Source organism: Oncorhynchus nerka, linkage group LG28, assembly GCF_034236695.1.
Source record: "Oncorhynchus nerka isolate Pitt River linkage group LG28, Oner_Uvic_2.0, whole genome shotgun sequence".
Classification (NCBI taxonomy): Eukaryota; Metazoa; Chordata; class Actinopteri; order Salmoniformes; family Salmonidae; genus Oncorhynchus; species Oncorhynchus nerka.
This window is the reverse complement of record NC_088423.1, coordinates 44,082,386-44,105,771: the sequence shown is the minus strand read 5'-3', so window position 1 is coordinate 44,105,771 and position 23,386 is coordinate 44,082,386. Positions and strand designations below refer to the sequence as shown.

The following is a 23,386-nucleotide window of genomic DNA, read 5'->3' as shown; positions in this document are numbered from 1 at the left end:
ATGAAACATTTTTTTGACAAGGGTGACGAGAACTGGCTTATTGACATGTGCAAAGTAGGCAGTGTTCAGTTCTAGTCTGAGTGGGACTACACGTTGAGTCCCTCCCACCGTGACTTGTGTAATATGCTTGATATTTTATTTTTGGGTGAGAGGGTGGTTCTCTGGATAACACCAAGGAAGTAAACGATAGTTAACACCGGGAACAGCCGTTCCCATTGTGGGGTTGATGTCATGTTTGTGTTCTCAGACCATACTGACAGAGGAAGAGGTCAACTGCATCTGTGTGGACTGAAAGAAGAGGGGGCTGACCCTCTGCACACAGGCAGCCAATAATATCTGAGTCGTTGGTGCCTAGGTGGCCCACATGATTGACGTCTTCTGGGAAAGTACTGTCTGGACCATAGGTACTGTATACACAGGGTTGGTGTTAATTCCACAAATTCTAATTCAATTCCCTTTCCCTGAACATTTTATTCAATTCAAATTCCACTAAGCTATCGTATGGAATTGTTTTAAGATATACTGTGGATATTTTAGCTGTTTAAATTCACTTGTGTAGATATATATTTACAATTTGATAAAATATAGAGTTTGACCTTTGCTGATATAGCCCATTGAAAGGCATTGAGTAACACGTTCCCAAATGGCAAAAGACAATCAAAGGAAGTCATAAGGTTTTGAAGTCTCTGTCCTATATCTAGGAGAAATAAGAAGGCTCAGGAATTATTTTTAAAAAATTGACATGTATTTGACCCCTTTAAGGGTGGGGGGCACGAAATCACTTCTATTACGTTTTTGGTACTGGGTTAACTTCAGACGAGTACCGTGACAAAACTGAGAACACCATCGTGAGTCATGTCATAGTTGCCATATTAGTTTTTAGGTCAAACCTTTCAGGATGCCACAGACGTTTTCATGAGACCGATTTTCGGGATGTCTCCTGGTCTGACAAACAGTTCTGTAGCTCTCCCACTTTCCATCGCAGCTGTGGAAGGCTGACATGGGCGGATGCGGTGGAATGATACACAGCCCATACAAAAATGGACATATCTATCTTAAACTGATGGAATTTGATGGGGAAGTAATTATTTAAATTAGATTGACACAAGGCTGCGTCAATCCACTTTAAGCGTTCAAATCCAGCAGCAAACTTTCTATAATTGCATTATTTCCTTTATATTTCTTTGCATTAGTTTAGCTGGGAAATGGAAAAATACTGAATCTCAATTCCGAAGTGACATTTTCCACCATTCTAATGTAGTCTAATTCTATAACTTTCAGATTGTTGTAGTTCTAATTGAATTCAACAAATTCTCCACTTCATAAGTTAATTAAATTTTAAATTATATTGGAATTGACCCTGACTGTCTACATGTGCACATGCCATATGTTGTTTCACAGCTCAAGAATGTTTAAGCCTAAAAACATATCGTTTTCTGTTGCGGCAGCATGGACGCACAACTACAGAATAAAGGGGAATTGTCACACACAGCAAACAGAGCGTTCTCGGTTGAAAGACAGCATTATCACTCCAACGCTCACCCTAACACTTTCTGTCACAGGATGTCTACTGGCAGAAGGCTAGCATGGTCCACGTTATCGGACAGTCTGGGAGCACACGCTGCTGGGGAGGTGGGCCGCAGGATCAGCAGGCTAGGACGCGTCACAGGTCAGATCTTAGCTAAGCACATGTATACGTCGTCATGGAGCTACGTAATAGGTTGAAACCCAGGTCCCAAGCCCCAACTCCTATTCTGAGCCATATAACCCTTGTTGAAAACGTAGAGATGTAAAGTGATTGACTGATATTCTGAGTTAGAGGTTGTATGTTTGTGTGTCCTCCTCTCTCAGGGCTGGACCCAGCACAGCCCTGCTTCCAGGGCCTCATTGCCACGGTGCGCCTGGACCCCTCCGATGCCACATTTGTAGATGTCATTCACACCGACACGCTGCCCTTCATCCCTTATGTTGGTATGGGACACAATGGCTGTTTTTAAATATCAAAATAAAGTGCACTGTTTGAGTGTGACGAATACCCTGGCTTACATTTGTAGCTATGACTTGTGTTCAAGAGCCCAGCTCACTGTCAAACAAGAGCATAAGGCTTTATACAGTCTTGATGCGACAATGTAATTGATTTTATACAAAATATTTCTGTTCATACGAGCGGAATACAGCATAAGACTAAATCATCCTTTTTATTTCAGACAAGGGCATATCTCAGGCTGTTGGCCATTTTGACTTCTACCCTAACGGAGGAGAGGACATGCCTGGATGTGACAAGAACATTGTCTCTACCACTCTCCACTGTAAATGTAACTGACATGCGGCAACGTGAATGCAGTCTCCGCTAACTCCGGAACATTGCCTTTACATTTCAATAACACTAATGCTGAACTTCTGTGATACGGATTGAATAGAGCCAGGGGAGAAAGACTGCCCCCTCATTGAAGCTACAGAAGTTGAATGCCAACTGCAGTACTGCAGGCATTGTTAGCGGAAAACAGGATCCCGCCCCTTTACAGCGAATGGAAAAATGACAATCTTCTTAAATTAAAAAAAAAAATTATACAAATATTTGCTTCTAATAAACCAGATTAATGTCATTGAACTGATAACTTCAGATTGCACAAAGAATAAGTTATAAGGATAATTGAGTTGCTAATGGCAACCTGCAGTACCCCAGTTGGCCTTCAACTTGAGCTACTCAATGAGAGGTGGCATCACTGAGTTAGCCAGCAACATCACTTTATGGATTAGCTCAAACTGCACATGTTATGCCTCCATGAGACACTATCTTAAGACTTAATTTGGCTTGAATGCGCTATTGAGTCCTCACATAGTAATGAATGGTGTCACTTGATCGATGTATGAATGGCCAAAGCCCGTCAGTGAATAGAGACCCCAATCTATTAACCAGCCGTTACAAGTTGACGTAATGTAACTTCCTATGTAGTGTAAGACTACCCACCAAGGTCAGAACTAGCATCATAGGCACTCCATGTCACAATGACTCACACATTTTCTTGCCTGGCCATCTTAAAATGTATCCCCTGGAATATTGGAATGGTACCAATGGTAAAACCATAAAGACCACCAGTTTTTTTCAATTGGACCGGTCTGGACAAATATTTTCTAAAATGGTGGCAGGCTCCTTCAGATATGCGCTGCTGCCTTGGGGGCCAGCACAGCTGAATCTGCCACTTTTGATTGTAGAGAAGAGTGGAAGATGGAGCCACAGCTTTTGATCTTGAAGCGCCTGGTGCTTGCCCTATGCTGGGAGACTACAACATAGCCCATGACCTTCACCCATCCCTCTCTCTGCTTTGCTCCCTTTGTTATTGTGCCAGACACGCGCAATGTTGTTGCCTGCAACCATCTCTGATCCTACAAGTACTACAATGACAGACTCGTAAACCCTGAAGGCTTTACGGGATACAGGTTTTGACTCCGTAACTGTTTTCTTTATTTGGGTTTGAAAGTCTTCCCCAACTTACTGGGGTTGCACTGAGTTGTTAGGGGGCCAAGGCTGGGTGGCTGTCCTCCATTAACAAACTACTCTAGGCTATCACATGGGATGGGGAGGCACATCGCTGGCTGCAAAGACTGTCCTGGGGGGGGGGGGGGGGGGCATGCACGCACCTGTTGTACATGACATTGATATGGCTGTGAACTGTTTCTATGGTTTTAGAAGTTGATTTGCCGGGATTGGGTTCAGCGAAGACTGTAGCAGACGGGCGTCCCCCATGATTTCTATGGGAGGGAATGCAGCTGTCCATGTTAATGGCAGTTTATCCCTGCTTTGGATCGCATCCCAATCGAACATCCCCGGGAGTATTCATTCGGAAAGTATTCAGATCTCTTGACTTTTTCCACATTTTGTTACGTTACTGCCTCATTGTATAATGGATTAAAAAAAATGTTTTCATTAAGCTACGCAATACCCCATAAGGACCTTGCAAAAACAGGTTTTTAGACATTTTTACAAAACATACATTTTTACAAAACATAAATACCTTATTTACATAAGTATTTAGACCCTTAGTTATGTGACTCGAAATTGAGCTCCGGTGCATCCTGTTTCCATCTATCATCCTTGAGATGTTTCTACAACTTGATTGGAGTCCTACTTTGGTAAATTCAATTGATTGGACATTATTTGGAATGGCACAAACCTGTCTATATAAGGTCCCACAGTTGACAGTGCATGTCTGAGCAAAAACCAAGCCTTGAGGTCGAAGGAATTGTCCGTAGAGCTCCGAGACAGGATTGTGTCCAGGCACAGATCTTCTGCATTGAAGGTCCCCAAGAACACAGTGGCCTCCATCATTCTTAAATGGAAGAAGTTTGGAACCACCAAGACTCTTCCTAGAGCTGGCCGCCTGGCCAAACTGAGCAATCAGGGGAGAAGGACCTTGGTCAGGGAGGTGACCAAGAACCTGATTGTCACTCTGACAGAGCTCCAGAGTTCCTCTGTGGAGATTGGAGAACCTTCCAGAAGGACAACCATCTCTGCAGCACTTCACCAATCAGGCTTTTATGGTAGAGTGGCCAGATGGAAGTCACTCCTCAGTAAAAGGTACATGACAGACCTCATGGGCTCTCAGACTATGAGAAACAAGATTCTATGGTCTGATGAAATCAAGATTGAACTCTTTGCCCTGAATGTCAAGCGTCACGTCTGGAGGAAACCTGGCACCATCCCTACAATGAAGCGTGGTGGCAGCATCATGTTGTGGGGATGTTTTTAGGAGGCAGGGACTGGGAGACCAGTCCGGATTGAGGGAAAGATGTACAGAGATCCTTGATGAAAACCTGCTCCAGAGCGCTCAGGACCTCAGACTGGGGTGAAGGTTCATCTTCCAACAGGACAATGACCCTAAGCACACAGCCAAGACAACTCAGGAGTGGCTTCGGGAAAAGTCTCTGAATTTCCTTGAGTGGCCCTGCCAGAGCTTGGACTTGAACCTGATCTAACATCCCTGGAGAGACCTGAAAATAGTCATGCAGCGACGCTCCCCATCCAACGTGACAGAGCTTGCAGGGATCTGCAGAAAAGAATGGGAGAAACTCCCCAAATACAGGTGTGCCAAGCTTGAAGCATCATACCCAAAAAGACTTGAGGCTGTAATCGCTGCCAAAGGTGCTTCAACAAAGTACTGAGTAAAGGGTCTTAATACCTGTAAATGTGATATTTCTGTTTTTGTTTTAATACATGTGCAAACATTTCTAAACCTGTTACTGCTTTGTCATTATAGGGTATTGTGTGCAGATTGATGGGGGGGAGTATAATTTTTTTATCCATTTTCGAATAAGGCTGTAAAGTAACAACGTGGAAAAAGTCAAGGAGTCTGAAAACTTTCTGAAGGCACTGTGTGAGTATGTCCCAATAGATGCCGACCGACGCCTCGTTCACATCGTAAAAGCCCTTGGGTGTTATTCCTTTGCCCCGTTGACAGCCAAACTCTGCTGTTCCCACAACTATAAACTGGTGTCATCCTGAACTACATATTTATAGGGTGGCGATCTAAGACGCATTAAAAGTTGGGAGGAGCTATGCATGTGTTCCCCCTATTTCGGGTACTCAAAGCCATGGCTGAGAAACGACGAGTACTCACAGATTGCTTTGGCGTGAAAGAGGAGGAAAGCGTTGGGTCATAAATTGCAAGATCCCTTAACATTTCACCTTGAGCAGAATATTAACTGTAGCGGACTGACTCATAATGCATTATCAAACGTGCAAAATGAGCTAACCAACACTATGCTGACAAATTCCCCGTTCCCAGTGGCCAATCCAAGATGAAGTTCCTCCTGAACACTGGAGATGCTGTGCCTTTTGCCAAGTAAGTGGCCTTTCCCTGGCTTTACTTGGGCATCAGATAACCCTCCGCTTTACTCTGTGAAAATACCTTCTCACACCTCTATTAAATAGGCATGGTTATTTACACTATTTAGCACATGTTCCAGTGGCTCAAGGTAATGCATGAACTATGATTTACTATATACTGTACTAAGTTTTTGTTTTTTCCCCATGTATTCAAATTCCACGGTATCGCTACAAAGCAAATGTATCCATGGATGGCAGCAGATCCCTGCTGGGGTTAATGAACATAGCGCTGTATGGAGAGCATGGCAACACACATGCCAGTATCAGGCACACTTCTGATATGAAGTAGTTTATAGATGAGTTGAGATCGTGTAATGTCACACACATTTAAAAATGTTACATTGTTCTACTTGTAATTGTCACATCATAGTCCATAAAATCATTTGAACCTTTGAAGGCTGAACTTGAATCACCGATCAATTGACAGGACAACTGACTGATCCTGCCCTAAACTAAACTGACTCAAGGAATGAACATTTTCTGTTCTTTCCTAAAGTGGCCTCCTGAGTCCTGGTAAAACCCTACGAGCTCTTCATCCATGCTGAGACTTACATTGGCGAGGTGACTCAGGTGAAGTTCATCTGGAACAACCACATCAACCTCATGTTTCCCAAGTTTGGCGCCCACAAAATTGAGCTGCTGCGAGGGAAGAATGGGAAATCGTAAATCCGTCTGCCCTGCCAGTCCCACTTGTGTGGCAGCAGTCTGCGCCTCGGGACAAATGAGGGCGTTCTGTTAATGCTAGCCGTATGCCCCTAGTGCCAAATATGGGCTCCTGAGGCTTCAGACTCAGCCCTAACAAAACTAGTACTGCGATAGGATTTACTGCCTTTGCGCCACTTTACCAACGTTTGTGTTAACTTTGTTTGGAGCGTAAACCTATGATGGGAGGAACACATTAAATAACACGCTGTTTGTAATGTATTTATTGTGCACCAGCTAACATGGACTGTAGCATCCTAATATATAACAAGTTATAATTTTGAGAAAAAAAGCAACTCTCTGAAAGATGTAAGCTCTGTAAAACCCTAGAGGGCAGTATAGGACCGTCATCTGTGATAAACATTTGTCCATTCATGTTCCACTGGCTCACCATATCTCTCTGTTGCAGCTTTTTGTTCTGTGGAAACGAGATGGTGCGTGAGATGGTGCTTCAGACCCTTAAACCATGCGGACCTGAGTGAAGCACAACATGACATCCTGTACTTTTCAATGAAGTTACAGCATCTTTAGTTGTTTCTACAGTTGGGTACGGCAGCTGCAGTGAAATACATCTACACAATGAAGCATTTTAGCAACATGAGTAGAAGAAAAAGGACAGACATATATCCCGACCTGTTCAAGGACAAAGTAATCCTTAGAATGGCAAACAAAAAAATGTATAAGCTATCATAGGAAAGAATATGCAGAGTCAGGTTGAAATCCTGATTTTGTGTGTTCACATCATGCCTACAGGAAGAAAGTTCTGCGTCTCTTTATTAGTCTAAATGTTGAAAGACTGGGGGCTGCATTTGTGCAAACACAAATCTACACTAAATTACACGTTAGTATCATGTCGCTCCTTTTCCCATTTAGACAAAAAGTGCAGCCAGCCAGAAAGTCTGCCTAATGTGTCATACATGTATTTCCAAGAGGCCTAGTGTCTTCACAGCTCTCATTAACGTGTCCCTGGCCTTTCACCAGCTTAGCAAATCCTGATTGGGTCTCATTGTTTTGTCTTCATTTATTTGAATACCCACCCTGTGATTACGGAAAATACAGCGTTAAAAGGCAAGCTGCCATTTTCATCAGAACGCTAAACAAAGTGCATTTGTATGCAGTGACTAAACAGAGTCGAGCCATCAGCACTCACACAATACCAATCAGAACAATCCGCAGAGCCACAGCCCCGAGAATGACTACATTATGGTATTAAACATAGCATTGAATATGGGGCTAAGGCGTGGGGGGTGCTTGTGTCTTCAAATCCGCCCTAGACATCCGTCACTGTCTATCTTTTCGATTTCATTTTAATAGGCTCATTGAATGCAGAGGCTAATGACAAAATAGCTAGCTAATTCCAGTAATTATGTCTGTTTGCCTGAGGGAATTTGTGGATGACAGTGTTTCATTTTGATCAGTGCTCCCAGGGCTCTGGGGGTGGCTTTGTAGCTAACAAAGCACACACAGGTCAAGCATTAGCAAGGTATACTTAAAACAGGGGAAAACACGACAGATGACAGAGAACAGATTTTTCCATGTGTCTGCAGTTATATAATTGGATGTGTATACAAAAGGATGCTACAATATGAATGACAGAGAGAGGTTTTGGTAACTTTGAATTAGGTAATGGTTGGACGAGATAATGGCTTTGTTGGACTCCTTGAATACCAATCTTCAAAATCATTGCTTAGCAAAAACCTGATTGTATTTGTGTTTCCTTTATATGGTTGGGATGTGGTTTATCTAGATTATCATAGACTGATAAAGGGATTAGGATGTTTCCTGGCAAATGGAAAAAGCTCACCAGAATCATTTTGTAGCTGTACCTGTCCTAAACATACTAGGACTACTCCGTAGTGGGTAAGGCCTCCTCAAACTGAAGTTGGTGCCCCCACATTAGGAACAAAGGGTTGCTGGTCTGACTTTGCTAGAATATCTAACAGTTATTTATATAAAACCCGCACTAAAAAAATACACACGTGCAGTCGCATGTTCAGTCAGCCATCCAGTCCAATAAAACTGTCTTGACTCTTTCCAACACTGGATTCTGTTGTTGGAATATATTACAGTAAGGAGTGCCATTCCTCTCATGTACACAATTTGTTTGTATGTATGTGCCTGTGTATATGTGTGTGTGCAGCACAGGTGGCTGGTGGCACCTTCATTGGGGAGGACTGGCTAAATTTAATTGATGGAATTCATTATTAATGAGATGGTATCAAACACATGCTTTACATATGTGTTCATACCATTCCATTTACTCCATTCCCACCATTATTATGAGCCTTCCTCAGCAGTTTCCTATGGTGTGCAGGTACGTTTGTGTGTGGAGGGATGTTACCCAAACAGACCTCTCATCAACATGCAGTGACACTCATCTCATAGATAAGGGTGTCTGCTGAGCAAACAAATACTAATTAAATCAAATGATGGCTAGGTAACCTGACAGAGGGGGGAACGGCCCAGCAGAGCACAAACGTGCCCCAAATGGAAGGAAAACGTGTGAAGAACTGTGAGACTTCAGGCATGAACATCAACTGCAACATCACGCTGGAATGAAAACATGTTGAGCTCCCAGCTCCAAATCTCACTGCTTTCCTGACAGAATATATGAGTGTGTGAATGTGTGGGAGGGATCAAACCAGCAACTCAAGGGCCTACTTTGAGAGTTTCCCCTTGAAATTGCCGTAGCAACTGACCTACTTTCCAGCCATTTTGGAGATAACCAGTGCACCTATCCTATCCTTCACCCTACCCATCCCCCTTGCACACATCCAACAACTAAAAACAACCTTGCCCTGTGTGGGGTTGAGAGCCTCTCCACAAACACTCCTGTTAGAATAACACACTCACTCCTAAATGCACACAGTGGTTGAATAAGAAGTGTTTAGTTTCATATTCAGCTTGTTGGATCATTAGCGAGGGCGCTTGCGGCTAACTACAATTTAGCAGTGGACTTTTTAATCTGCAAGCTGAGTAGAGCAAGGGTTCCCAAACTTTTTGGGCCCGGGGACCCCTTTTGTGATAGAAAATTCATCAGGGAAACCCACATAATCAGAACACAACAAAATGGCATACAATGAGTTTGCAATGACTTTGGCAGTGCATAGCCTGACGAACCAAGTCTTGGGCCCTGGGAAGAAACATTTTAAAGACCCATGGCATTGGAGAGAAAATTGAGCAATTTTCAAGCACATTTACTGCAATTCTACAATTTGTTTAATGGGGCAGAGATATGTTTTGTTGTTGCAGCTTTAAAGCTAATATCCTGCAATTCTACACATTTTGCCATAAGGCAGAGAGAACTTTGCAGTTTTATTGTGTTGTATTACACCCTCAATTTATTCCATGAATCCATTGGTCATCTGTTGTTAGTAATATTCATATAAAAAAATTAAATGCAGTACTTCTGCGGACCCCACTTTGACAACCCCTGGAGTAGAGAATAGCACATTGAGGTTGGTTTGAAGCATGTGCTTATTTCGCAACCTCTGTTATTAAACCTGGGATTTTTAAAAATAAAAATCCTTGCTGTACTATATGAGTACAACTGAACACAAGGCACTCCAAAGCCATTAGGCCTAATAGGTACCGGCAGTTATGAACCCATGTCTCCATAACGTCACAACTCGACACAGCACACGTCAATGAGTCTTGAATTTCAGCATCAACAAAAAACAGCTGGAGCTTATTTTGGATCTACTGTTCTTTCTCCTAATACACTGTTCTGGCCCGGGTGGAGAGATCAGAAACAGACGAGCAGCAAAGTTTGAAATAATTTAGAGCTGTCATTATCATAGAGATATAGACCACTGAGTTAGTGGAGGCTGCTGAGGGGAGAACGGCTCATGATAATGACCAGAAAGGAGCAAATGGAATGGCATCAAACACATAGAAACCAAGTGTTTGATCTATTTGATCCCATTCCACTGATTCCGCTCCAGTCATTACCACGAGCCCTGTTCTTCCCAATTAAGGTGCCACCAGCCTCCTGTGCACTGAGTTGGAATCGTCTGTTGCGAAAACACCAAAAACAAGTCACGGGTGGTGAAGCAGGGTATCACTACTGCATAGCACTGTACTAGTTATCCCATCATTTCAATGCTGTATTACATAGTCTCAGGTACTGTAGTTTCAACAAATGTTGGTAACACTTTATTTGGATATTCCATCTATTAACCTTAACCCTAGCCCTAACATGTACCCTTATCCTAACCCTGAACTTAACCCTTATTCTAAACCTAACCCTAACCATAACCGTTTCATGCAGTTGCTTATCAACAGATAGTTTGTTGATGCTATGACCATGTAGAGCATCTACAGATGGAGTATCCGGAGTACCCAGATAAAGTGTGACCAAAATATCCACTGGAGAGCAGTGTTGCTTTTCTGATATTCTTATTCTCGGCTCCTACTGAGCCCGAGGGCACAGACCCAAATTGGCCACACCCATATACAAATCTGTGGCTGCTTTGGATATACCTCATCAAATTGTGCTAACACTGAATAGAACACATGGAAAAATATGAATTAGCTTGAATTGGGTTTCCAAACTTTGATTTGATTGCAGAATACAATGTAGCTGTTGTTTCCAATATTAGTGATAAAACAGCTGTTTACAGCTGACTGTTTATAGCCACTGCACTGACACCTTGCCATCTTGGCCTAAATAAACATGCAAATTATAAATAAGGTAATTAAAAAGTATGATATAGTCTGTTTCCTTCTTCCCCTGTTGCTTTTATTGATGTAGGAAGTCTTTTTGATGATGCATGTGTAGCATGTCATGAAACCAGCAAAGAACAACGACGAGGAAGTCAGATATTCTTTGAAATACACATTTTATTGGATGACAGTTTGGCTGTGAATACTTGGCATTGAAATACAACTCATTTGAGTGAAAATAGTAAGAGCAGGAAACTTGTAACTCAACAGTAGAAAAATCACATGTGCGTAAACCCAAGGATAAACTGAAAAAGGTATGATTTGTGAAACATTTAAGAGTGACAATTTTGGTTGAATAGTGAAGTAATTTGTTCTACAGCAAGCATATAATCAAGTAGCAGTGAACTTTCATGTCCTGTAATATTGTAAGTTCTAGATAAAGAGTTAAGCACTTTCTGTCGTAGTATGCAGAAGCTAGCTAAACTGATGCTCCTTAACTGTCTCCACCCACCCATTCAATTACAGGTTAATAAATGACACTTCGTAGAATTTGAAATATTTACTCTCTTTAAGGTGCCAATTGTCATATTCTGCTGCGTTATAAACTCAATACGATGCGAACTTCAGCTAAACATGTCTTCATACAATTCGGACTTATAGCTTTGAATATAAACCCGCTACATACAGTATATTGTGCATTACATAATACTGAAGGCGGCACGAAATACATGGTATTTATCAAAGTAGCAATACATTAAAGAAACAAATGCTGTGTTTTTCTTTCCTTCAACTCAATAGTCATCCATCGACCTCCTTGAGGATGAGAAAAGGGTTGATAGATTAACCTGTTACTAGTTGTTAGGATGGAGATTGAGCAGATCTGCTGTGATAACAGTGTGCGAGATGATTGACTTTGGCACATGCCATGAACATGTCAAAACATTTCCTTCGCAGTTAATTATTCATTTGTCATTACATCTAGAGTTGAAAAGGCCACGCTTTTCTCCACACGTGTTGGTGTAACATTATCACCATACCTAACCCTCAAACCTAAAAAAAAAAAGTGTGGTTACATATTGTTTTCTCCTCATTCGTAAAGATTTAATCATGCAAAACGTGCATTGCAGGAGAGTGCCAAAGGCAGCATCAGGGATCAAAGCTTGTGCACTTTTCCCACGTCAACAAGTCAAGGGAGACCAACTTAAATTCACAGAGTTTTTCTGTGAGAATCTACCTTACATTAGTTTGAAATCCTCAGTGTAGGGTTCTCAGAGAGGAACACTGCTGGAAGACCATAAACATTCTTTTAAGGTTATCATGCATCGTCTGCGTTATACCGTGTTACCAACCACTCAAATTGAGTGCATCTGCAAACAACAGCTATTGTAGGAAACAAAATCAATTCAAATCCAAACCCAGTTACTAGTGAATAATATACTACATCTGTCTTGAATCAAGACTAGGGACATGAATTGTGTCTATATGCTGAATAGTTTTGACATCACATCTTATGTTAGGCATTCATTGGGGTAAATTATTGTATGTTGGGCCATAAACCTGTTTTCTTCTCCAGTGTAAAGCTATTTATTGTATCTATATGTTTAAATATGAAGTTGTTTTTTATTTGGTTGTTTCCTTCCATCAATACTTGATTTAGGGGATAATACTTTCAACAGCAGCATCCTTGAAACAAATTTAAAATGGAAGCACGGCACAAAAATGTAAATGGTTGAGTTAAATTGTGGTAAGGAACAATACCTTGCAATTGTAAGCTTTTATTGCTCTTGTATTACATTTGTTGGGGAAGAAAGACAATGATTTGAAACTGTCATTTTATATTATTTGCAAGGTGGTTGAGGTATAGTTTTAGTTGACCTGGTGTCTGTCAGTATGATTTGCCAATTACTGTAGTTCGAAAGACCCCAACAAATATTTGCTATTGATATTTTGAATACAGGTTTTTCAAAAGCTGAATTGGGACAGTCATTTTATTGTAAACATTTAACTAAATACAAATTGAATAGTTACAAAGCAAACACAAATATTTGCCCAAACCAAAGAAACTCCATGTTCCATAACAAGAACCACTCATGTTTTAAGGAAAGGTATTCAAGGTCTCTTTCAATGCTCACTTTCACTCATTGTCGATGAACGCGGCATCCAAAGTCTGCCTCGACTCACATGCTATGGCTGGTGAGAATAATGGGAAAAGGTGTCTGTGCGAAAGCATACATACTCTCGGTTCTAAAGCTGCTAAAATCATAACGCTAAAAATCTGTACAATATTTAAATACTGTATTTACAGAAATAAACATATTTTCAATTTCATCTTTCCTTTTCAACGGCCGACACAATCTCCTGAATTTCAGATATTCAAGAAGGAAATTCAGGGTCTTCTTGTCCTCTGTCGTCTCATAAGCAAAACAAATGAAGGCAACCACAAAGCACATCGCAATGGCTATATTCAAATCAGTTTGCCGGTTCAGCTAGCAGCATTGTCAACTCTGCCACTTTTCACATTCTCGGATTTATATTTTGTTGTGGATCAGCGCAACATGTTAAAACAGTGAGGTGGATTATTACATTGTTTGTAAGAAATGATAGAACGTCTTGACAATCAAGCCTGACGTCTAAACAGCTAGTTGTTAGTCTCTCTATATTTCTAACACATAGATTTGTTTGCAGTGCTGAATAAACCACATTTAGAAGCCAACCTTTGCCTTAAACAGATATTGTTGACAGGATAGGAGACCATCTGCTTACATTTGACCAAAAATGAACTGAGTTTCCAGGACTTCAAATGTATTTTAAAAGCTAATGCACCAAGTTTGTTTTCATAAGGTAATATAACTCCTTTCTATGGCATCTCATGCCTAACCACAGGAGACGGTAGAGATAAATACAGATTTGAAAGCTATCCTGTGAAGTTTAACTGATCAAGTGAAGTGTTTTTGTTGGAGAACCACTGCCTTCTCTCATCTCAGGTGCTCTCCAACCCTGACTCAATAAAACTCTGGTCTGATGAGTAAGATAAGCATCTGAATGATAGTTTCTAACTGTTGTTCAAGGAAACCCCAGGAGTTCGGTTTAAATGCCTAATGGTCATAGCAGTTATGAAAATTTGGTCCCATGAGCGAGGGTTGGAGAGGACATAGGTTTGTGGAGCATTGTGTCATAGCATAGTGTTGTAGCTGTAAGAGCTGTAAGAGCTGCAAGACAGGAGTACTACAGTATCAACCTACCATAACACAGCTACAGCACACAACCACAGATAACACACAATGGACCTGAAACAAGGCTGTACGTATCAATAGCAATATATGCCTATAGTACAAAGCTGTGTTGCATCTCTGTACATACTCCAATCTAAACATCTCTAGAGCAGAGCACATCAATATAGCCTGCACTTAAGACTAGATACACAGATGGTACACAGGGATAAAACCTGAGTGCTAGTTTGTTTCTGACCAGGGAGTCAGCTAAAGCAGAAACAAACTAGCACTCATGCTAATCTGAACAGGCCCAAAGATCAATATACTGCTACATTCTAGCCACTGTCCCCTGGCTCATTGTGTGTGTGCTGCTGGAGGTTTCACTTCCTATGACCCTTTGACCTTATTGCTCCATTTCACCCTATTTACTGACTGAGGAAGTCGATGCTAGCCTTGACGGTACGCGAAGTGGCTACATCCACCGCCATGGCCCGGATCTCCGTGTCCCCAAACTGCATGAGCGTCTGGATCTCACGGCGCACGACGGTGCTCTCTGTACCGGTCACATCCAGCCGCAGCGTGCCGCACTTCCTCACGCCCAGCTCGCTGATGAAGCCCACACCTTCCTTCTCCGAGCAGTAGATGTGGATAACGATGACCTGCTGGCTGGGCTTGGCGGGCGTGTAGCTACGCTTCACCGTCTCTCCCAGGGCCACGGACTGATCGCAGGTGATGAAGGTGTCGAAGACGTCGGTGCACCAGCGCGTGCCGTCCTTCACCAGCATCTTGTCGGGCGGGTGCTTGCCCTCCACGTAGCGGTTGAGGACTCCCACGCCGTAGGTGAGGGGCGAGCGGCGCACCTTGATGATGCTGGGGTCCAGGCCGAAGAGAACGGCCCCCTTGAGGATGGTGAGGCCCACATCGTGGGGGATGATGATGCGGCTGCGTCCTTGCAGCATGTTCTGCACCGCCTGCTGCAGCAGGGGCGACTCAGCGAAGCCGCCCACTAGGAACAGGAACTTGATATCAGACACCTCCGGCTTCTCAAAGAGATCAGCTGAGATGGAAAGAGTTGTTATTCAACTAGAGTTCTACTCTATAGTATGTGAAGCATTAATACAATTTCAGTTTTCTGCAGGCAATAGCATAGCATGTGTTATGCCAGAGGACAACATTTCCTGTTTGAGCCCCAGTGTTATCAGACAGTTCATTAGACTCCAAGCAGACCATGCTAAAGTAATGTGACCCACTTCTTACTCTCTGTCCAAAAACACTGCATGCATAATTGAAGTAGGTTGGTTTATTTTGGGTGGGACTACTGGGAAGACTGCTCACTGTACAGTGAGAGGAAACCTTGGGATGCAGTGTGCACTCCCCAGAAATCTCTTCTGGGATCTCAAATCCTTGAGTTGAGAATGGGATGGGAATGCTTTCAATTCAGCCTGGGTGGAGTGCCAACCTGGACTCAGTGGTAGACGTAACATAATAAATGTAAATCCGGGATATTACAATTAGTATTATATTGTATTCATTTGGTATGTATTCATTTGTGAATGTCCATCATCCATTATGTATAATATGTTACGAACTACAATTTGTATATGTTACGAATTACAAATTGTTTGATATATTATGAATTGGAATTTGTACAATATATTATGAATTGCAATTTGTATAATATGTTACAAATTTGAAAAATATATTAGATGTTACAAACTCAAATTTGTTGTGGCTAACGTTAGCTAGTCTAGGGGTTAAGGTTAGAAGTTTGGTTAAAGGGTTAAGGTTAATGTTAGGGGAAGGGTTAGCTAACATGCTAAGTAGCTAATTAGCTAAAGTTGTCTGTGATGAGATTCGAACACGCAACCTTTGGGTTGCTAGTTCGCATTATACGTCAACCCATCTACCCCGACCAACCACCCTACTTTCATTTTTGCCTTAAGTAACATTATTTTATATGTAACCATACCAAATGTAACATATCATACAAATTCACTATGTTACGTCTAGTCTGAGACCAGGCTGGGCGTGCTCACATACAGTATGGTGATGCATACAATCCAATCTGAAAACATAATCATGCTGATGCTTTATTCATCTTGGTCAGTTGAGCTTTGTCACTTTGTCAAGACAGCAGCAGGGCCAACAGCTGAACATTATATAGGATGCAGTTTGGCTTCCTAATATAGAATGACAACAGGCAATATCTTTCAGATACTACCAGTACACTGTATATGTGTGTCCGTACTAAGACGTCCCTTTAAGAAAATAGTTTTTTTATTAGTAATAGTGGCTACTTACTGAGGTGCTGAATGATGTGATCTATGGTGGGCTTGAAGAGGGCGTTCATGGCATCAGGGTTCATTCTCAGCATGCCCTGGGAGGACCACTTCACAAAGTCCACACTGCAGAGAGAAGAGATAAGCATGCCATTATTGACGCTGCTCTGATTAACAGTAGATTTTGTAGGCTACCGTATAAGCACTGTTACAATACACTCCGAACCAGACTTCCTCCTTCGTCAGTAGGTGGCCTATAATGACTTTAGGACATGTAAAAAATGAAACAAAAATATTTACAGTCTGAATGAATATAATGAAATCCCTGTATCTTTCACAAATGTTTACCCATTGTGTTTCTTGGTATGTACATAGGAATACATGTACTGTAGGAGAACAATAGATAAGTAGTGCCTGCCTCCATGCAATAGCTCTCATGAGACCACTGTTTTTCTACATGTACTGTATACTCACCCCCTCAGTGTTTGTATTGTAACAGATCTTATAGGAGTGTATAGAATCCATCTGGTATCTTTTGAGAATTCTCCTAGATGTGAGTGTGTGCTTGCCAGTGATCTCTCTATTTCACAGAAAGGCTATTGCGGCAAAGTGAGACATCCTAAATGATTTACAGTTATGACTATGAGTCAGAGGACCCGCAGGGCCCCTGGAGGCTCAGGTTTCTGGCGTCTGAATGTCTTTAAGGGTCCCATGAGTTTAATACAGGATGAAAATCTATACTAATGTAAGACAGTACTTTTAACAGCCAGACTACAGGATAGTATCAAAGTGAGACAAGGTCTTATATACGCAAGGTTTATTTCAAGTTATTCAGTCATCTTTAGTGAATTCAAGTGCACATACTGATCCAAACATTTATTAGAGTAACACTACTACTGCACATACTACCGTGGATAAGCAGGAAGAAAGCATTTTAGACTTATCTAAAGCAATTTGAACTGAATGAACCAGAGTGGGAATACTTAGTCAGCTAATGACACTAGTCTACTATATTGTACAATAGACAAGTCTCTTAATGAGCTGACTGTAAGGTGGTGGAGGGGGAAACGTGGTGAATTCTGAATTCGCTGGCTGTCTTACTTATAATGGATAATCATTGCCAGTGCCTGGACAACTGATAGATTGATCGAAGTAATCCTCATTGAATAGATTTTGTATTGCACTATTTTCTATGCATTTTACTGTATCGTATTGCATTGTGTGTTTTGGTATTATGTCCTATGTTTTTAAGCACATGTACCCAAATGAAGTTCCACTGGTGGGATAATAAAATGTATCTAATCTAATTGATCACACAGTATCACAAAGAAATGGATAGTGATGGTCATATGTTGGTCATTTAATGTTTGGGTAAGGGAATTGAGATCTGTTGCAGAGGAGACGTGTGTGTATTCCCCTGGATACATACACCAAGTAAAGGTATATTATATCCGACAGCTAGCACATGCTTATTCAGACACATGCTTGGGTAATCGGGTAATCACTCAATAGGGAGTTGAGGTGAGCTCTAGACTTTCAGTGTATTCTGTATCCTATACCGATCCTCTAACCCTCCTCTGCAATCATACACACACTCACATATGCACACACACACACACACTCACTTGCTCTTGCGCAGGGCGTGCTCCACACTGTGACCTCTGAACTTCTTGTAGTAGTCGATGAAGGAGAAGGGCAGGTTGATATTCAGGGGGTTGGTCCTGTCCGGGGCCGCTGCCCGTTTCCGGGACTCAAACGCGATCATCAGATCCACCCAGGCAGCCGGCCGCTTGACCTTAAACTGGTCGATGAAGTCGGGCCCGAAGATCTTACACAGGAGTTTCTCAAACTCATAGTCAATACCAATGGAGCCATAAGGACCGCCTGAGGAAGTGAAAATGAGTGTTGGTCAATAAGAGCTCAAATGACACCGAGTCCACAGAACAGAGGGGATGCATGGACCCTGATTAAGCCTTTGACTAGGAGTCCATGTGTAGCTCATGGGGATGTGTGAAATTTACTGCTCAGCCTGAAGTTTCCCCACTTGCGCCAGCGAACAGCTAGCTTTTCACGTGGCGTAGACTGGTAAGACACTCCAGGAGGGTGGTCACATGTGCTAGCAAGGCAGAGGTCCCAAGTTTGTGCCAGGAATGGGACGAATTAGGAGGAAGTGGTACTTACTAAGCTAGCAGGGTGACGTCCTTTACACATGCAGCCACCCCAGAATGTGATAGAACAGCCAGAAGAATGTGATTATTTTGAATCGAGGATACTACCTAGATCCATCTCAGTGTAACATGAATTCAGTGAGAGCTGGTATCTGAGCATTGAGCACTCTCTTTACCTGAGGCCTTATAGAGCTCCTTGAGATGTCCCTCAGGGAGCCGAATCTGATGGACCGTGAGGTCAACCGTTCCGCCACCACAGTCAACCACTACATAGCGGTCACCTGGGGACACGGAGAGAGAGAAACGTCATTGGAGGCGAAGGAGCAGAAGACTATAGTGGTAGCCAATAACGCCTCTGAAGCATGACTTCTGATCATTTCCTCTAAAAGCGGCTTCTGTTTTTGGGACACACTCAGTGGATGTTCAACATGAGTAGTCATGATGCTATCGCGCCCTAAAACCCCAAGTGGGTACTGGAGAACTAGATACAGTGTATCGGATAGAGGATAAGCCAATTGCTATACTGGATTTCAGTCTTTTTATACAGTAGATAACCTACTATCACCATGCCCACACTGTCACAGTGGTCAGTAATCGCCATGTGATCATGTAATCAACCATACGATCACTGACATGTCAACATCCAGCCAAACCTACAGGAAGCATTTGATTAGTAGAGAAATGTAATCGATTAGGCTGTAAAAGCATGATGTTATTAGCAAAAACTAGAAAGATAATAAGTAGAGTAGATCCTCCTACTCAATAAACATAAGGCTGTTGTTTTTCAGGGCACCGAATAACAAACACGATGCATGATCAGCAGCATAAGAAACAGCAGGAGCAATTACTGTATAGAGAGGGAGGAGGGAGAGAGAAAAAAGAAGCGTAAAAGAGAGAATGAGACTCTACCTTCTTCCAGCTCCGACCAAAGCTCCCCTATGACATTTTCCACCAAAAAGGTGCGGCTCTGCCGTTTGCTCCGGACATGCTCCTTGGCTGGTTATTGACAGAGAGAGAATGACCGAGCGTGAGAAGGGTGGAAGCGCTTTGGTGAAGCTGTGTGGGTCATACAATGTAAGTCAAGCGACAGGATGATGGGGCTATATGATGTCTAGGATGGATGTGTGAAGTCAGCAGCAGAACTCCAGAACTGTTCATATAGCCTAACTGCCATCCCAGAAACTGTGTTGACTTGCAGGAATGAGCAAATCCAATGTGAGACTATTTGGATCTAGTGTTTCATTTTCCGTTTTTTTTATGTTCAAACTGTATTTTATTAGCATATACAGTTGAAGTCGGAAGTTTACATACACCTTAGCCAAATACATTTAAACTGTTTTTCACAATTCCTGACATTCAATCCTAGTAAAAATTCCCTGTCTTAGGTCAGTTAGGATAACCACTTTATTTTAAGAATGTAAAATGTCAGAATAACAGTAGAGAGAATAATTTATTTCAGCTTTGATTTATTTCATCACATTCCCAGTGGGTCAGAAGTTTACATACACTCAATTAGTATTTGGTAGCATTGCCTTTACATTGTTTAACTTGGGTCAAATGCTTCAGGTAGCCTTCCACAAGCTTCCCACAATAAATTGGGTAATTTTTGGGCCATTCCTCCTGACAGAGCTGGTATAACGGAGTCAGGTTTGTAGGCCTACTTGCTCGCACACGCCTTTTCAGTTCTGCCCACACATTTTCTACAGGATTGAGGTCAGGGCTTTGAGATGGCCACTCCAATACCTTGACTTTGTTGTCCTTAAGCCATTTTGCCACAACTTTGGAAGTATGCTTGGGGTCATTGTCCAGTTGCAAACTGTAGTCTGGCTTTTTTATGGCGGTTTTGGAGCAGTGGCTTCTTCCTTGCTGAGCGGCCTTTAAGTTTATGACAATATAGGACTCGTTTTACTGTGGATATAGATACTTTTGTACCGGTTTCCTCCAGCATCTTCACAAGGTACTTTGCTGTTGTTCTGGGGTTGATTTGCACTTTTTGCACCAAAGTACGTTCATCTCTAGGAGATAGAATTGATAGAGATCCTTCCTAAGCAGGAGATGGGAGATCTCCTTCCTAAGCAGTATGACGGCTGCGTGGTCCCATGGTGTTTAAACTAGTTTACTATTGTTTGTACAGATGAACGTGGTATCTTTGGGCATTTGGAAATTGCTCCCAAGGATGAACCAGACTTGTGGAGGTCTGCAATTTTTTTCTGAGGTCGTGTCTGATTCCTTTTGATTTTCCGATGATGTCAAGCAAAGAGGCACTGAGTTTGAAGGTAGGCCTTGAAATACATCCACAGGTACACCTCCAATTGACTCAAATGATGTCAATTAGTCTATCAGAAGCTTCTAAAGCCATGACATCATTTTCTGGAAATTTCCAAGCAGGCACAGTACACTTAGTGTATGTCAACTTCTAACCCACTGGAATTGTGATACAGTGACTTTTAATTGAAATTAGCTGTCTGTAAACAATTGTTAGGAAAATTACTTGTGTCATGCACAAAGTAGATGTCCTAACCGACTTGCCAAAACTATAGTTTGTTAACAAGAAATTTGAGGAGTGGTTGAAAAACAAGTTTTAATGACTCCAACCTAAGTGTATGTAAACTTCCGACTTCAACTGTATGCTGATGAAATGTTCTTCCTATGGGGAAAAAATGTGTTAGCTGCAGAGGGACGAGAGAACGCTGGCCAAGGAAAGGACATTCTACTCTAAATGTTCAGAACTGGAGAATGCACTTATGATCAGTACTTACAGGCTAATGATTACATTAATTGCATATGGACCTAGTAATCACTGGTTGAAAAGAGGACAGCAGTAGTAGTAGCATGACCACATCGACCCAGATGTCAGAAGGACATTTTCTCCAATAGAGCGGAAACAGGACTTTCCTTCTCCCATTAGTCCTCAGGAGGGTGTGAGAGTGGGGTCTATCTATGTCACCATTAACTATTCCGTCAACATGTCAAAACACAATGAAGAAATAACTTTCCGGGAATGCTGTGAGAACATTATGAGTTAGCTATGGTGGAAGCTGCTCGAATAGAGGAGCGGCTATTATGGGACAGTTAATGTAAGGAGGAAACAGCAGCAGCTGGACAGAGAGTACACTTTCCCTTCCCGTAGGCTTCCTTCCAACATAAAAACACCTCAGTTGGAAAAGAGTTGTAGCATCCTGTTGGAAACACCATCATTAGGGAGGGGACATTGACTTGTGCCCCCTTCTTTTGGTCCAACCTCTCTCTGACGTCTGCATTGATACTGAAGGTAATTCAAACACAAACTGACCATATATCAAAGGGTTCATTTCAAACCAACTACATTTCCCATAATTATTATGGAAAGACAGATGATAGAGTAGAAGATATTTCCGTTGGATGGCGCTACATTGTCGTCGCCGGTTCTAAAATCCAGTATATAGACTTGGGATTACTACGAGCACCATTTTGGAAAACAAACTCAGCATTTTACAAAAATGTAAAGATAAACGAGAAATACAGTACCAGTCAAATGTTTGGACACACCTACTCATTCAAGGGTTTTTCTTTATTTATACTATTTTCTACATTGTAGAACAATAGTGAAGACATCAAATCTATGAAATAACACATGGAATCATATAGTCACCAAAAAGTGTTAAACAAATAAAAAATATAGTTTAGATTTGAGATTCTTCCAAGTAGCCCCCCTTTGTCTTGATTACAGCTTTGCACACTCTTGGCATTCTCTCAACCAGCTTCACCTGGAACGCTTTCCAACAGTCTTGAAGGAGTTTCCACATATGCTGAGCACTTGTTGATTGCTTTTCTTTCACTCTGCCGTCCAACTCATCCCAAACCATCTCAATTGGGTTGAGGTCGGGTGATTGTGGAGGCCAGGTCATCTGATGCAGCACTCCATCACTCTCCTTCTTGGTCAAATAGCCCTTACACAGCCTGGAGGCGTGTTTTGGGACATTATCCTGTTGAAAAACAAATGATAGTCCCACTAAGCGCAAACCAGATGGGATGGCATATCACTGCAGAATGCTGTGGTAGCCATGCTGGTTAAGTGTGCCTTGAATTCTAAATAAATCACAGACAGTGTCACCAGCAAAGCACCACATCTCCTCCTCCATGCTTCACAGTGGGAATCACACATGCGGAGATCATCCGTTCACCTACTCTGCGTCTCACAAAGACACAGCAGTTGGAACCAAAAATGTCAAATTTGGACTCATCAGACCAAAGGACAGATTTTCACGGGTCTAATGTCCCTTGGTCGCGTTTCTTGGCCCAAGTAAGTCTCTTCTTCTTATTGGTGTCCTTTAGTAGTGGGTTCTTTGCAGCAATTCGACCACAATGGCCTAATTCACACAGTCTCCTCTGAACAGTTGATGTTAAGATGTGTCTGTTACTTGAACTCTGTGAAGCATTTATTTGGGTTGCAATCTGAGGTGCAGTTAACTCTAATGAATGTATCCTCTGCAG

At 42.1% G+C, this 23,386-nt stretch overlaps 1 protein-coding gene and 1 pseudogene across 2 annotated transcripts in view; one reads left to right on the top strand and one right to left on the bottom strand.

Annotated features, from left to right (window-relative positions):
- LOC115113874 (pancreatic lipase-related protein 2-like) lies at nt 1-7,071 on the top strand (annotated as a pseudogene).
- A 4,342-nt stretch (nt 7,072-11,413) lies between these two features.
- Nucleotides 11,414-23,386, bottom strand: part of LOC115113261 (heat shock protein 12A) — a 45,334-nt gene continuing 33,361 nt past the window's right edge. Inside the window, exons 8-12 of one of the 2 annotated variants that reach the window (XM_029640731.2) lie at nt 19,823-19,909; nt 19,090-19,194; nt 18,371-18,629; nt 16,768-16,871; nt 11,414-15,523 (exon numbers count right to left, since the gene is read on the bottom strand). In XM_029640731.2, coding sequence (XP_029496591.1) covers nt 14,892-15,523; nt 16,768-16,871; nt 18,371-18,629; nt 19,090-19,194; nt 19,823-19,909 — 1,187 coding nt within the window. In that variant the 3' untranslated portion in view covers nt 11,414-14,891. The remainder of the gene's footprint in view (nt 15,524-16,767; nt 16,872-18,370; nt 18,630-19,089; nt 19,195-19,822; nt 19,910-23,386) is intronic. The other variant, XM_029640732.2, reaches the window with a different exon arrangement.